Raw genomic sequence first — 13,263 nt, 5'->3', positions numbered from 1 at the left:
AAAGTTCCTATCTTGATTTTAAACTATTAGATTGATCGGTTCTAATAAAGAAAATGTAAAATACGCATAGGGTAGAGGCAAAGATAATTAAATAAACGAGTAAAAGTAAACTAATCCGTCGTAACAAGGGTTCACATAGGGTTCGTGACCCTAGCTTGATAAGAATTGATGTTCACCGACAAGTGCACCGATCGCACAAGTAATATAAAGTAAGTAAAGTTCGTCTCCACAGGGATTGGGTCGAATACCAATTAATTATTCCTTTCAAGAATGGAAAAGTTCAAAAGGCTTGTGACAAATAATTGTCGATTGGTGTAAAATTGAGAACCAAAGTAAAAACTTGTTTTTGTATTTTCCGTATTGAGAAATAGACAATAAAAATGAGAATTGATTTTAAAATGTGAGAAAAGCATTGTAGCTAGAGCGCACTCACCTTATGATCCCCACTTATTACTTTGGATTGGTTTAAAAATATTCATTTATAAAATTACTCGGATAAATTATTATCTAAAATAATTATTAGTTAACCCTCAATTCTTTGCAAAGTTAACCCTTTAATCCCATGAGGAACCCCAATTCCTTGCAATATTTCTCATGGCCTTAAGCAATGAATTCAATAATTTAGGCATCCGCAATTCCACACACATCTATTCCAAGCATGCATATGAACCGTTATCTTACCCCCTTTCAAGGTCAAAACCCCAAAGTTCCTATCTTGATTTTAAACTATTAGATTGATCGGTTCTAATAAAGAAAATGTAAAATACGCATAGGGTAGAGGCAAAGATAATTAAATAAACGAGTAAAAGTAAACCAATCCGTCGTAACAAGGGTTCACATAGGGTTCGTGACCCTAACTTGATAAGAATTGATGCTCACCGGCAAGTGCACCGATCGCACAAGTAATATAAAGTAAGTAAAGTTCGTCTCCACAAGGATTGGGTCGAATACCAATTAATTATTCCTTTCAAGAATGGAAAAGTTCAAAAGGGTTGTGACAAATAATTGTCGATTGGTGTAAAATTGAGAACCAAAATAAAGACTTGTTTTTGTATTTTTCATATTGAGAAATAGACAATAAAAATGAGAATTGATTTTAAAATGTGAGAAAAGCATTGTAGCTAGAGCGCACTCACCTTATGATCCTCACTTATTACTTTGGATTGGTTTAAAAATATTCATTTATAAAATTACTCGGATAAATTATTATCTAAAATAATTATTAGTTAACCCTCAATTCCTTGTAAGGTTAACCCTTTAATCCCATAAGGAACCCCAATTCCTTGCAATATTCCTCATGGCCTTAAGCAAGGAATTTAATAATTTAGGCATCCGCAATTCAACACACATCTATTCCTAGCATGCATATGAACCATTATCTTACCCCCTTTCAAGGTTAAAACCCCAACATTCCTATATAGGGTTCTAACCCTCAAACTATTTTCAACTATTAGATTGATCGGTTCAAATAAAGAAAATGTAAAATACGCATAGGGTAGAGACAAAGATAATTAAATAAACGAGTAAAAGTAAACCAATCTGTCGTAACAAGGGTTCATATAGGGTTCATGACCCTAACTACAATAAAAAGTACTAGCCAAGCATAGTCATGGCTAAAAATTCAATATTCAATGAAAGTATAAAATAAAAGTGAAAGGATGAAGAAGAACTTCATCTTCGGAATCCTCCCGGAACTCTGCTGTGGTCTCCCTAGGTAGAATAGGTCTGAATTCCTAATTCTGTCATGAGGATCCTATTTATAAGCCCATTTTTCTTCTTCCAAAAATACCCCCGCGAAAACACGGTAATATTTTCTCGCAACCCGGCGCCAGTTGGCGCCAGTACGGCGCCACTTTGCGCGGAGCTTCTGTCTCAAATTGCAAAAACCGGTCCTGATTGCAAGTAACAGGCGCCGGTTGGCGCCATCTTCTTACTTTATCGGCGCCACATGGCGTCACCATCACAAAACTTGGCGCCACCTTAATGTCTTTTGGTGCCACTTTTTTCTTTTGGCGCCACTTTGTGGCTTTTTTATGTTTTGGCGCCAGTTGGCGCCACTTCCAATTACCGCTCTGGAGTCCGTAATCTGGCGCGGGTGAGCGCCATTTTGGCGCCAACTTGCGCCAACTCTCTGTCTATTGTACTATGCAACTTTTCCAATCCGGCGCTGGTATGCATCAACAGGCTTTTTATAATTTTCACTTTTTTTCCTGTAAAAACACAATCAATAGGTGAAAAATATTATTGAAAAGAAAGAATCAATATAATTAGCAAATATGTATTTAAGTTGCTCTTTTATGACTCAATTCTTATCAATTTTAACACAGAAAATCACACTTGCCAGAGGCACATCAGCCACACTTATTGAAACTTCAAAAGCTTATCAATTAGTGTGGAATAATATTCAGGCTACTGATGCTTATAATAAAGAGGAAACAATAGATAATGTAGCATTGCTAGCTGAAGGGGTTAAAGACAAGAGAGTGGCAGGATTTTAGGAAAATTGGAAGCATCATGATGATTCATTATCTGATAAGTCTGGGCAATCTAATCAACTTTCGAATGAGCTGTCTTCAATCCAAAACCATGAGCTAGAAGTGGATTCTAGTATGATGCATTTAAAGGATCATCAAATGGTGGAGGCAGAAGGTGATCCTGAACCAAAACCTCTAGACCTAGGAAGTAAGGGGGAAGGAAATAAGGGTCGAAGCAAAGAGAATGACAGCATTGCTATTGGTGGTGCTAGTTTGCCAAATCATCCTACTGTTGGTTCTAAAGGTAAGGCTACTGATCAGTCTAAAAATGTGACTAGGAGCATTTTGTCATAGGTTCAAGACCAACCTGTTCCATCCCCCTTGGTGTCTTGATGTCCACTCTTATTTGGAATTGTAGGGGTGCGGCCAACCCCAAATTTGGTCGAACTTTGAAGATGTTTGTAAACAAAAATGATGTCAATGTTGTAGTTCTGTTAGAGACTCGTGCTCAGAGTGATAAGTGTAGTCCTATTTTGAAGAAGTTGAAGTTTGATAAGGCCATATTTGAAGAAGCAAATGGGTTTTCTGATGGCTTGTGGTTTATCTGGGATTCAAAAAGAGCAACAGTGTCTCCTATCTCTCAAACTTCTCAATTCATTCATATGAAGATTGAGATTAATCATCATGAGAATTTCCTTTGTACAGCTGTATATGCTAGTCCAAGGAAGGAGAATAAGCAGGTTATGTGGGATGAAGTCAGAAATCTTAGTCAGGGTTTATCGGTTCCTTGGCTTATAGCTGGGGATTTTAATGATATTAAATCTAACAGTGAAAAAAGAGGATGATCTAGAATAGATGCTGTAAAATGTCAGAGATTTGCTGATTTCCTTGAAGATTGTCATGTAGAGGATGTTAAAACTTCAGGTTCTAGTTTTACTTGGCAGGGACCAAAGTGGAACCACTTAGATAGGGTCTTTAAAAAGCTGGATAGAGCTTGTGCCAATATTTTTTGGAGATTAAAGTATGAAAATGTTGAAGTCAGAATCCTTCCTCGATTAAATTCTGACCATAATCCTCTTCTCATCAAGGTTTTTAGCTGCTTGGTTGGATCATCCAAAATTTCAGGATTTCATGGAAGATAGTTGGAATTCTTCGAGGGAGATTAATTTCAGGCTTGAAGAGCTAACTCCTCATCTCCAATACTAGAACAAGACTGTTTTTGGTGATATTCATAGAAAGAAAGAAAACCTTTCGAGGAAGATTGCTGACATTCAACAGCATAGGACCCATTCTGATTCTCAATTTCTTCAAGAATTGGAAAAACAGGTTCAGATAGATTTGGACCAAACATTAGTTTATGAAGAACTGCTTTGGTTTCAAAAATCTAGACATAGCTGGCTAGTGGATGGGGATAAAAATACAAGGTTTTATCACTCAAAGGCTGTTATCCGGAGGAGTATCAATAAAGTATCAAGGCTTCGAAGGGATGCTCAGGTGTGGATTGAGGATCCAGTGGAACTTGTAGATCATGTTTGCAGATTTTTTGAGAACTTGTCCCAAGAGGAAAATCAGAACCGAAGATAGATTTCTTCTCCTAATTGTTGGCCTAGTTTATCTATGAATGAAAAGGATGATTTGACCAAAGCTCCAGGATTTCAAGAGGTTGCAAAATTACTGTTTAGTATTGGTGATTATAAGGCTCCAGGTGCTAATGGCTATCCTGTTGTTTTCTTCCAAAGGCAATGGAATTCAATCTACCAGCAAGTGTACAAGGCGGTTAGTAATATCTGGACCAATCCTGAGTTAGTTTCTGATTTTAATTCTACTCTACTAGTATTAATCCCTAAAGTTAAAAGGCCTGAATCTGTTTCCCAATTTCGGCCTATATCCTTATGCTATGTTTTGTATAAATTGGTTTCTAAATCCTTGGTTCATCAGCTGAAACCTATTATGGAAAAAATCATATCTCTATGGCAAGCAAGTTTTGTACCCCAAAGACAAATTCAGGACAATATCATTATCGTTCAAGAAATGATTCACTCAATGCATAAAATGAAGGGAATGAAAGCTTTCATGGCTATTAAAATTGATTTGGTCAAAGCCTATGACAGTCTTAGTTGGGAATTTCTTCAGCATGCTTTGGAAGAAGTTGACTTGCCTAGTAAGTTCATCAATCTGGTTATGTGTTGTGTGAAATCTTCCAAGTTTAATGTGATCTGGAATGGTGGTAAAACAAGTGAATTCACTCCCTCTAGAGGCCTTCGTCAAGGTGATCCCCTTTCACCCTATTTGTTTGTTATTACCATGGAAAAACTGTCCCATATTATATCAACGGCAATCAATGGAGGTCTTTGGAAACCCATGCGTGCTGGGAAAGCAAGTCCCCAAATTTCTCATTTAGCTTTTGCTGATGACCTTATGTCTTCATGGAAGCTTCGGTGGATCAGTTGAATGTGTTGCTAAAGTGTCTGAATATCTTTGAGGAAGCTTCGGGTCTCAAGCTCAGTGTGGAGAAAACCTCTATTTTCTTCTCTAAAAATACTAATGAGAATCTGATCTCTAATATTGTGCAGTTGAGTGGTTTCAAGAGAGTTCACAATGTTGGGCGCTATCTTGGTTCTATGATGCAACATGGTAGGATGAAGAGGGATCTCTATGCTGGTATTATAGAGAAGGTAAGATCAAAACTTAATAACTGGAATCAGGTTTGTTTATCTCAAGCGGGTAGAATTACCTTGGCTAATTCTGTTATGTCAGCAATGCCTTATTTGCAAATGCAAAGCACCAAAATCCTTTCTGCTGTTTGTAAAGATATTGAAAGAATTCAACGGGATTTCATTTGGGGTGACCATAAGGGAACTCGTACGAATCATTTAATTAGCTGGAAGACTATTACTTAGCCAAGGCTTGCTGGAGGTTTGGGATTTAAGAAGCTGGAATTGATGAATGATGCTTTCATGGCTAAGAGGGCTTGGGAAATCTTCAATGACAAAGGCCAGCTTTGTATACAGGTTCTTAAAGCCAAGTATGCAGCTAATAATAGAAGCTCTCTTATTTTTGTGGAGAAGAGCGGAGATTCGGTTCTGTGGAGGAATATTTGCAGAATTTGGAGGTCTCTGGAAGAGTTTCTTGGCTGGAATTTGGGTGATGGAAAGGATACTAAATTCTGGATAGACACTTGGTTAGATGATGACAGGTTACTTCAGAATATGACTCTTCCTGATGCCTATGATATTGATTTGAATATGAAGGTGGCTGATATGTCCTTGGTTGATGGCAGTTGGAACTGGAATGCTTTAAAAAATTGGCTTAATCCCACTGCTCTCAGTATCTTGCAGAATATCTTACCCCCGTGTGTAGATGATGGTCCGGACAGGAAATATTGGAAATTTATCAACTCTCCTTCTGTTTCTGTTAGAAATTTATATGATTTTCTTTTGAACAGGGGTGAGTCTTGGGATGGAAGGCAAGAGTTATGGTCAGCCTCGTGGAATTGGAATGGCCCTCAGAAGGTAAAGATTTTAATGTGGAAAATTTTGCATGGTAGATTACTTACCATGGATCTATTGCTAAATGGGGAGAGGTTTCGATTTTGTGTCCTGTTTGTAAGAATGCTAGTGACTCAATTCTTCACTCCTTAAGAGATTGCCATGAGGTTAAATTGATTTGGAATAATCTGTTTCCTTCTTATTTGGCCATGAGGAAAACTTTGAGGATTGGATTAAATCCAATTTGTTCGGCTGGATTAAACTGAATGGACCTAGCAACTGGTTGTCTGTTTTCTTTATTTCTTGCTGGAAGCATTGGAAGTGGCGTAATGATTTTGTCATGGAATCTCAATTCCTAGCTGGTCTTCTAGGCTTGTCTCTATCTGTGACTTGACTAAAGAGAATGATGATGCTTTTAAAGTTGTGAATAAGCATAGGCAGGGTATTAGTACGAATATAATTCCTGTTTTCTGGAATTTCCCTGAGAATGGTTATATAAAAATTAGAGTAAACACTCTTTTTGGTCCCTGGCAATATCTACGAAATCCTTTTTAGTCCCTGGCAATAAAAAAGGACCAAATTGGTCCCTAACAGTATGTAAAAAGGGCCACGTTAGTGACGGAGGAGTTGACATAAGGACTAATGTGACCCTTTTTTCATAATTTTAGGGACCAATTTGATCCTTTTTTATTGCCAGGGACTAAAAAGGATTTAGTAGATATTGCCAGGGACCAAAATTGGTGTTTACTCTAAAAATTAATACTGATGGAGCCTCCCGTGGTAATCCTAGTCCGGCTGCTTGTGGTGGAGTCTTGCGAGATGAGAGTGGTAGATGGTTAAATGGTTTCGCTTACAAGTTAGGTAAATGTTCTTCTTATAAAGCGGAACTTTGGGGAATCCTTTGTGGTCTAGAATTGGCTTGGAAGGAAGGATTTCGTAATATTGAATTGGAAAGTGATTCTTTCAGTGCAATCACTTTGCTATCCAGCTCTGGTATAGCAGTCTGTAAGAGTCAACTTGTCTCCCGTATACGGACTTGGATCAAAAAAGATTGGAACATTAAGCTGCGTCATATTTTCAGAGAAGGCAACATGTGCGCGGATTGGTTGGCCAATTTCATTTTAGATAAAGGGGAAGATGTAGATACTTTATTTTTTAGGGTGCCTCCTAGTGGCATTTCTTTTTGCTTTTAGCTAATATTTCTTCTGTTGGTAGGCCTCGTGCCTCTTTAGTTTCTTAATTTTGTGTGTTTTCTGAGCTTAGGCCCTTCTCTGTACCAAAAAAAAAAAAAAGATCAGCATCTCGATTGGACATAGATGAATTTCTTTCTAATAACCAGTTCTCCTCTCGTCTCTAAATATGATTTTATTTATTTGGTCGTAGAATTTTAGCAATGTGTTCTTAGCAAGGTCCTTTTATCTTTCAATCACGCTGGATTTAAAGGGTTTGCAAATTCAAACTAATAAGTTGCAAATGCTTTTGCATCTTCGCGCAAATTTAAAGATTTGATGTTTTAAATTACGCTGCTTGATATTGTTCATTCAATTAGATCCGAACAACAACATAAAACTAGAGAGTTGTAAAATGATATCATCATCAACATGTGAGAGTGGATAGAAATATTTAGTGGTGATCGAAGGTATTTTTAGTTTTTTGATATTGTGTCCTGTGGGACAGCAATATGTCCCCTCATGTAGCGAGGGACAAATCTTTTCAATGTCCACCCATTATGAAATATGAAATTGAATTCATTGACCATCATTATTGAACCACTTTTTTTTTTGGTACATATTATTGAACCATTTAAACTACTTGATTCCTAACGCAACATATCTGGGTCAGTCAGTAAAGGTGGGTCACTCCCCTACCTCCATGTAGTGAGCATGTGAATTTCACTATAAAGAATTCTTCACTGACTCTCTGACAGCTCACCTAACGTACGTGGAGCAGTTCCTCATACTTAAAAGCTTACTCTTTTTCTCTTATAATATTGGGGAATATTTTGATATATATTACTTTCTCCACATAATGAGACATCTTGCGCCCATTAATTTTATAAGCTATTACTCTGCTAAATTGTAAAGTAATCGTGTCCTTATACATTCTTCCTCTCCCTGGCATACTTGAGATAGCACTTAGTTAAAGTGACTCTCATAGATTTATGGTATATACAACTGCTACCTTGACTGAATACACAGCGAGATATTACATCCCTATACAGACCTAACTTTAAGTCTCTAACTCCATAACAGCTCATTAAAGTCAGTTTTGTGGGAATATGTAAGTTTCGATTTTCATATTTCTACTAGCGAAGTTAAAACTGAAACCTAAAACCCATCTGTTATATGTATTTCATAAACATAGATATTTTTCTCTATATTTACCTATTGGGCTATTCTTTTTATCGGTTGCATATTTCTTATCATTATTTTACTATTGGGCCAAGTGAAGTGGTTGAGGCCCATTTTTTAGCAAAACAAGCAAAACGCTTTCGTTTTGCTTTGTGAAGGCAAATGGTAACCCTTCAGCTGAGCTCTTTTTGATACAGAACACGTGATATCAGTTTTAGCTACCATCTTAAGAACTCTCTCGAAAGGCTGTTCGTTAGGGTTTGTGTGAGTGTGTATCAATCTGCAAATAATGAGGGATATACTGAGAATTAGTCAATGGTGCTTTGGAGAAACTTGTTCAGCTCAACAAGACGGTTCTATTGATCAATGTACTTTTCTGATTAGTGCTCAAAGAGTTGGAAGTTCAATCTTGTGAGGAAGATCGATGAAGCTGATGTTGATCAGCTTGTAGATCGTGTGAAAAGAACGACGATTCCTTTGCTGGCTCAAAGATTGGGAAGTCCTCTCTAACTTTACGGTTCTGATTCATAGATCTTGATGTTTTGTTTCAAGATTGTATTTCTTGTTGATCTGTTTACCTGTTATAGTTTCTTCATATGCTTTAACTCTTGTATACCTGAAATTGTATACTGTAAACTCTGCTTCTGAATCTTGATTTGAATAAAGAGCAATATCATAGGGCGTTTAACCCTCTTTAGGCCCCAAGACGTAGGAAACTCACTGATACTGAGTTTTTGAACCTGTAAAATACTGGTGTCTTCTCTCTTTATGCTTTCTTTAATCTTTCTTGCTATGTTCGGCTTGTTATTGTTTGCGAAAAGTATTCCTAGATTTACAATTGGTATCAGGAGCTTAGGTTCCATTTCTCTTTCTGTTCTTTTCTTTTATCTGTCATACCTTTCCCCCTCTTCCATTCGGTTTGCTTGCTCGGCTGTGGAGGTTCGGCAAGATGGGCATCACTAAGCTGGAGGTGGAGAAATTTGATGGGAGAAGTGATTTTAATATGTGGAAAATTACAATGAAAGCTGTTTTGGTCCAGCAAAAATGTGAGGATGCAATTGGAGCTGAAAAGGACCTGCCAGAAACCATGACACCAAAAGAAAGGAAAGACTTGCTATCTTTAGCTCATAGCTTAATAGTTGTTAATATCTCTGATAGTATACTGCATAGGGTTAGCAAGATCACCAACCCTCATGAGATCTGGGTGAAGTTAGAGAGTCTGTATTAAACCAAGTCAGCCCCCAACAAAATATTCTTGAAGGAAAGATTTTTTTCTTTCAAGATGGACCCTAGTAAGTGTCTAGAGGATAACTTAGATGAGTTCAATAGGTTAACTCTACAACTTGAGAACGCAGGGGCTGTTGTCTCTAATGAGGATCAAATTCTGATCCTCTTGAATTCTCTTCCTGACTCCTGCAGAGGGGTTAAGGATGCTATAAAATACAGTAAGGGGATATGACTCTTGATGAAATTACTGAGGCCTTGAGGGCTAGAAAAGTTGAAATAATTTCTCACAAAAAGCCCACTGCTGAAGGCCTCTATGTTAAAGGAAAGGGAAATAAGAATGAAAAGTTAAACAATAAAAGGAAGGGGAACAACAACACTATTCTACAAGGTAATCCAAGTGTCCAGGGAAACCAAGATAAGAGTAAGGATCAATCACAAGCTAAACTTGTGTGTTGGCACTGCCATAAAGAGGGCCACCTGAAAAGGAATTGCCCTGAAAACCCAAGGAGTGTCCCCAAACAGCAAAGTAAAACTGAGTATGCAAATGTACTCACTGAGTTAGACAGTGTTGAAGCACTGGTTCTTTAACACCCCGTATATATCCGGTTTGTTATCATATCATCGTATTAAGCTGCGCTTAATTTAAAATGCGAAATATCTTTTTCTTTTCAATTATGATGTCATTATTCATTACCAACTTGATTACTTAATTCATTTTCAAAACATCTCCTGTATGTAAATTGCAAAAGACAGCTAACTGAAATACCTCAATATATAAATAATGTAAATATGTCCCTAGTCACGGAACTACAACACGTAGACCAGACAAACCCTGATAGTTTATACAACTCAAGCTAAACAGTACTAACATCAAAGCGGCATGGACAAACCCTGATAGTTTATACAACTCAAGCTAAACAGTACTAACATCAAAGCGGCATGGACAAACCCTATGTTCGCCAATTAAGGCAACAAATCCAACAAGAGTCTCAACTCAATAATCATAAATGAAAAAAAACATAAAAGCAACCTAATCCAGTCATGCCAGCATACAACATAAATATATCAACTAAGCTCCGGCCTCCTGCCACCCGAGGTTCCAAGTTATCTGAACCTGAAATAAGCGTCCCCAAACGTGGGGTGAGATCTCTAAACAAGAAATCTCAGTAAGACAAGGGGTCCTCAAGGATCTTCTATAACACCTCACATTTCTAATTATGTATATTTTATGTGCTGATGTGGGTTAAGAGGGAAGGATTAGTGAAAATCCTGAAATTTGGGTCAAAATGTGTACCAGGGGCAAAATGGTAATTTGCCAAATACGTAACCCAAGGCATGAAAATTGAGTAGGAGACCTCAAATGACAAAAATAATGTCGGAAATAGAGTCAGAACGGAAAATTGAGTGAATAGGCAAAATTGAGAAATTTGATGAATAATGACTTTTCCGGTGTAAAAATACTGCGGTATAATAGTACCGTTAAGCAAGAAATTTTATCAACTTTGTGAAGAGACAAAAATATGTCTTGATTCAGAAAAATACGTAGATTATGGATTTGTAGTTAGGATTAATGATTGGAGTAAAGTTAAAGCGCGTGTGGGACCCGCCCCATTAAAATCCACTTAAACTCTTCTTTTCCCTCACCCTCCCACGGCTTTCTCTCTTTTTTTTCCTCTCTCTTTCCTCTCTTCTTCTTCCTTCTCTCGTGCGACTCCATGGGAGGTTAAGGGCAAGAAATTTTCTTGCCCTTTCCATGCAATCTTGCCACCAAAATAAAAATGTCCCAACATCAAAGTTTCTTGCCTTGAGCTCGTGAGTATATTACCCTTCTTGAGAGAGTCTTGAAGGTGAGTGTGTGAGGAGATCTTTTCCACCTATTTTGGAGCGAATTTGAGGTGATTGGGGGCCATTGTTGGTGCTTTGGCTTGAGTGGAGGCTTGATTATCAACCCCTGGAGCTTTAGGAAGCTATTGACTATAAGTATTCCTTGTTCCATGGAGTTTTTATTGAAATCCCAAATTGTGTTTGATTTTGATGATGTATGATGAATGAGGGTAGTTGGGAACTTCAAATGGTGTTGTCCCTTTGTAATTTTATGCTTAGAATGAGAAATGATGATGATTGATGTAATAAAATTTATTGTGATGTTGGATTTATAACTTAGTGCGTTTGGTGTGAAATATATGAAAATGTGAAATATGCACATGAATTGAAATGGTTGGGAAGGTTGGTTATGTGTAAATAATATGATTATATGATGAGTATGAGTGTTGAATTGGATTGAATGCCCCTAGGTTAATGGGAATGTGCAATTCGACCTATTGAGGTCATGGTTGATTTGATGATGTACAAATGTTATAATTGGAGTTGGTTTGATGTTGAGGAATTGGAAGAATGATGGATGAATTGAGTATGAGTTAATGGGCCTATGTTGATGTATAAGGAACAATAAATGTGAATAATCTTTGGCCTGATTAAATGACTTAGGTATGAGAATTTTGGAAAGTTGATTTGATTGACTTGAAATTGTATTGATGATCATGTTGTTGGTCATATAGGTTGCCTCTCACGGACGCTTGGGAGCGGATTAAGCTTGGAGCTTACGTATGGAGCATTGGCTTCAGAGTTGAGGTAAACCTTTGGAACTAGGGTTTAGTCCCTTGTGTGCTCCACCACACCTAGTGGAAGGTTGTGGTTGGATTTTGTGTCTTTGAACATGGTGTGATTATGATGTTCATGCATTATTGCTTGATTGTGACATGGTTGATGCATGCTGTGTGTAAATTGTTTGATCTCTGGCCAGTTGATGTGTGTTGTTTTGGACTTCCGCTGGAGATATTCTTTGGGGATTCCGGTCGGGTTGTTACCGTGGGGCCGACTCTGGGAGCGGTACCAGGATGATCCAAACGAGGGACTTCCGCTGGATAGGGCTCATAAGGAATTCCAGTTGGGTTGTTGCCATGGGGTCGTCTCAACCATGGGAGAGGCACCAGGAAGTTTCCGGGAGTTATACGATGGGGTCCTTGAACGAATCCTGATGTGGATATTCTTGGATTTGTCCCCAGTTGTTTGTGATATTGTATGCCATGCATTTCATAATATGTTATTTGTTGCACATTGAGTGACCCAGGGGGTGGAGTGATCCTCTAGTACCCTTGGTTTACTGAGATATATTTGTATATCTCACCCCGCGTTTTGGGGCATCATTTCATGTTAGGTTGAGCTTGGAGGATTGAAGCATGAGATGCATATGGGACGCATAGCATGTTAGAGGGATTCAGTTGGATATGCTTAGCATAGGAGTTAATGCTTTAGATTTAGATTATGAACTTGTGCATATGAAATGCCATGCCTTGTATATTCATGACTATATGTAGCCTTTCAAAAATGATGTATAATTCATGTTTAGAACCTTTGTATATTGTATATTTGGTGTGAGCATGGAAATTGTCCATTTCTGCCTTTGTTGTAAATGAAAGCATGTAAATGTAATGAAAAATGGCTTTAGGCCTAGTTTATGAATTGATTATATGTACGATGATGAAACGCATGCAAATGGATTACCGGATTGAAACCTAATCTATATAGTATAGGTAAGATAGACTGTGATGGGTTGTAAGTGCCCCAAGGCTTGTTGGTTCTTGTGTGTGCCACCCAATTGATATATATATATATATATATATATATATATATATACATCTTGTTGTCTTAGGTTGGTTGATC

At 37.7% G+C, this 13,263-nt stretch overlaps 1 protein-coding gene across 1 annotated transcript; it reads left to right on the top strand.

Moving 5' to 3' along the window:
• Positions 1–2,612: 2,612 nt before the first annotated feature.
• On the top strand, positions 2,613–4,058 carry LOC133311296 (uncharacterized). The gene is made up of 4 exons (XM_061512326.1): positions 2,613–2,794; positions 2,893–3,256; positions 3,347–3,562; positions 3,681–4,058. Exons 1-4 carry the CDS (start codon positions 2,613–2,615, stop codon positions 4,056–4,058), a joined length of 1,140 nt encoding a protein of 379 aa, XP_061368310.1.
• Positions 4,059–13,263: the final 9,205 nt, after the last annotated feature.

This window comes from Gastrolobium bilobum, unplaced genomic scaffold (genome assembly GCF_033153095.1).
Source record: "Gastrolobium bilobum isolate Gb01-03AN ecotype WA unplaced genomic scaffold, APGP_CSIRO_Gbil_v1 utg69924, whole genome shotgun sequence".
Classification (NCBI taxonomy): Eukaryota; Viridiplantae; Streptophyta; class Magnoliopsida; order Fabales; family Fabaceae; genus Gastrolobium; species Gastrolobium bilobum.
The sequence above is the reverse complement of the archived record's forward strand: the minus strand, read 5'-3'. Positions and strand labels throughout refer to the sequence as shown.

Excerpts from the sequence above, each read along its gene's own strand:
- LOC133311296 (XM_061512326.1), top strand. The coding sequence starts at position 2,613 with ATGCATTTAAAGGATCATCAAATGGTGGAGGCAGAAGGTGATCCTGAA. Across the intron at positions 2,795-2,892 it reads AAAGGTAAGGCTACTGATCA|GGGTGCGGCCAACCCCAAAT; the intron begins GTCTAAAAATGT and ends TTGGAATTGTAG. Across the intron at positions 3,257-3,346 it reads ATCTTAGTCAGGGTTTATCG|AGATTTGCTGATTTCCTTGA; the intron begins GTTCCTTGGCTT and ends GTAAAATGTCAG.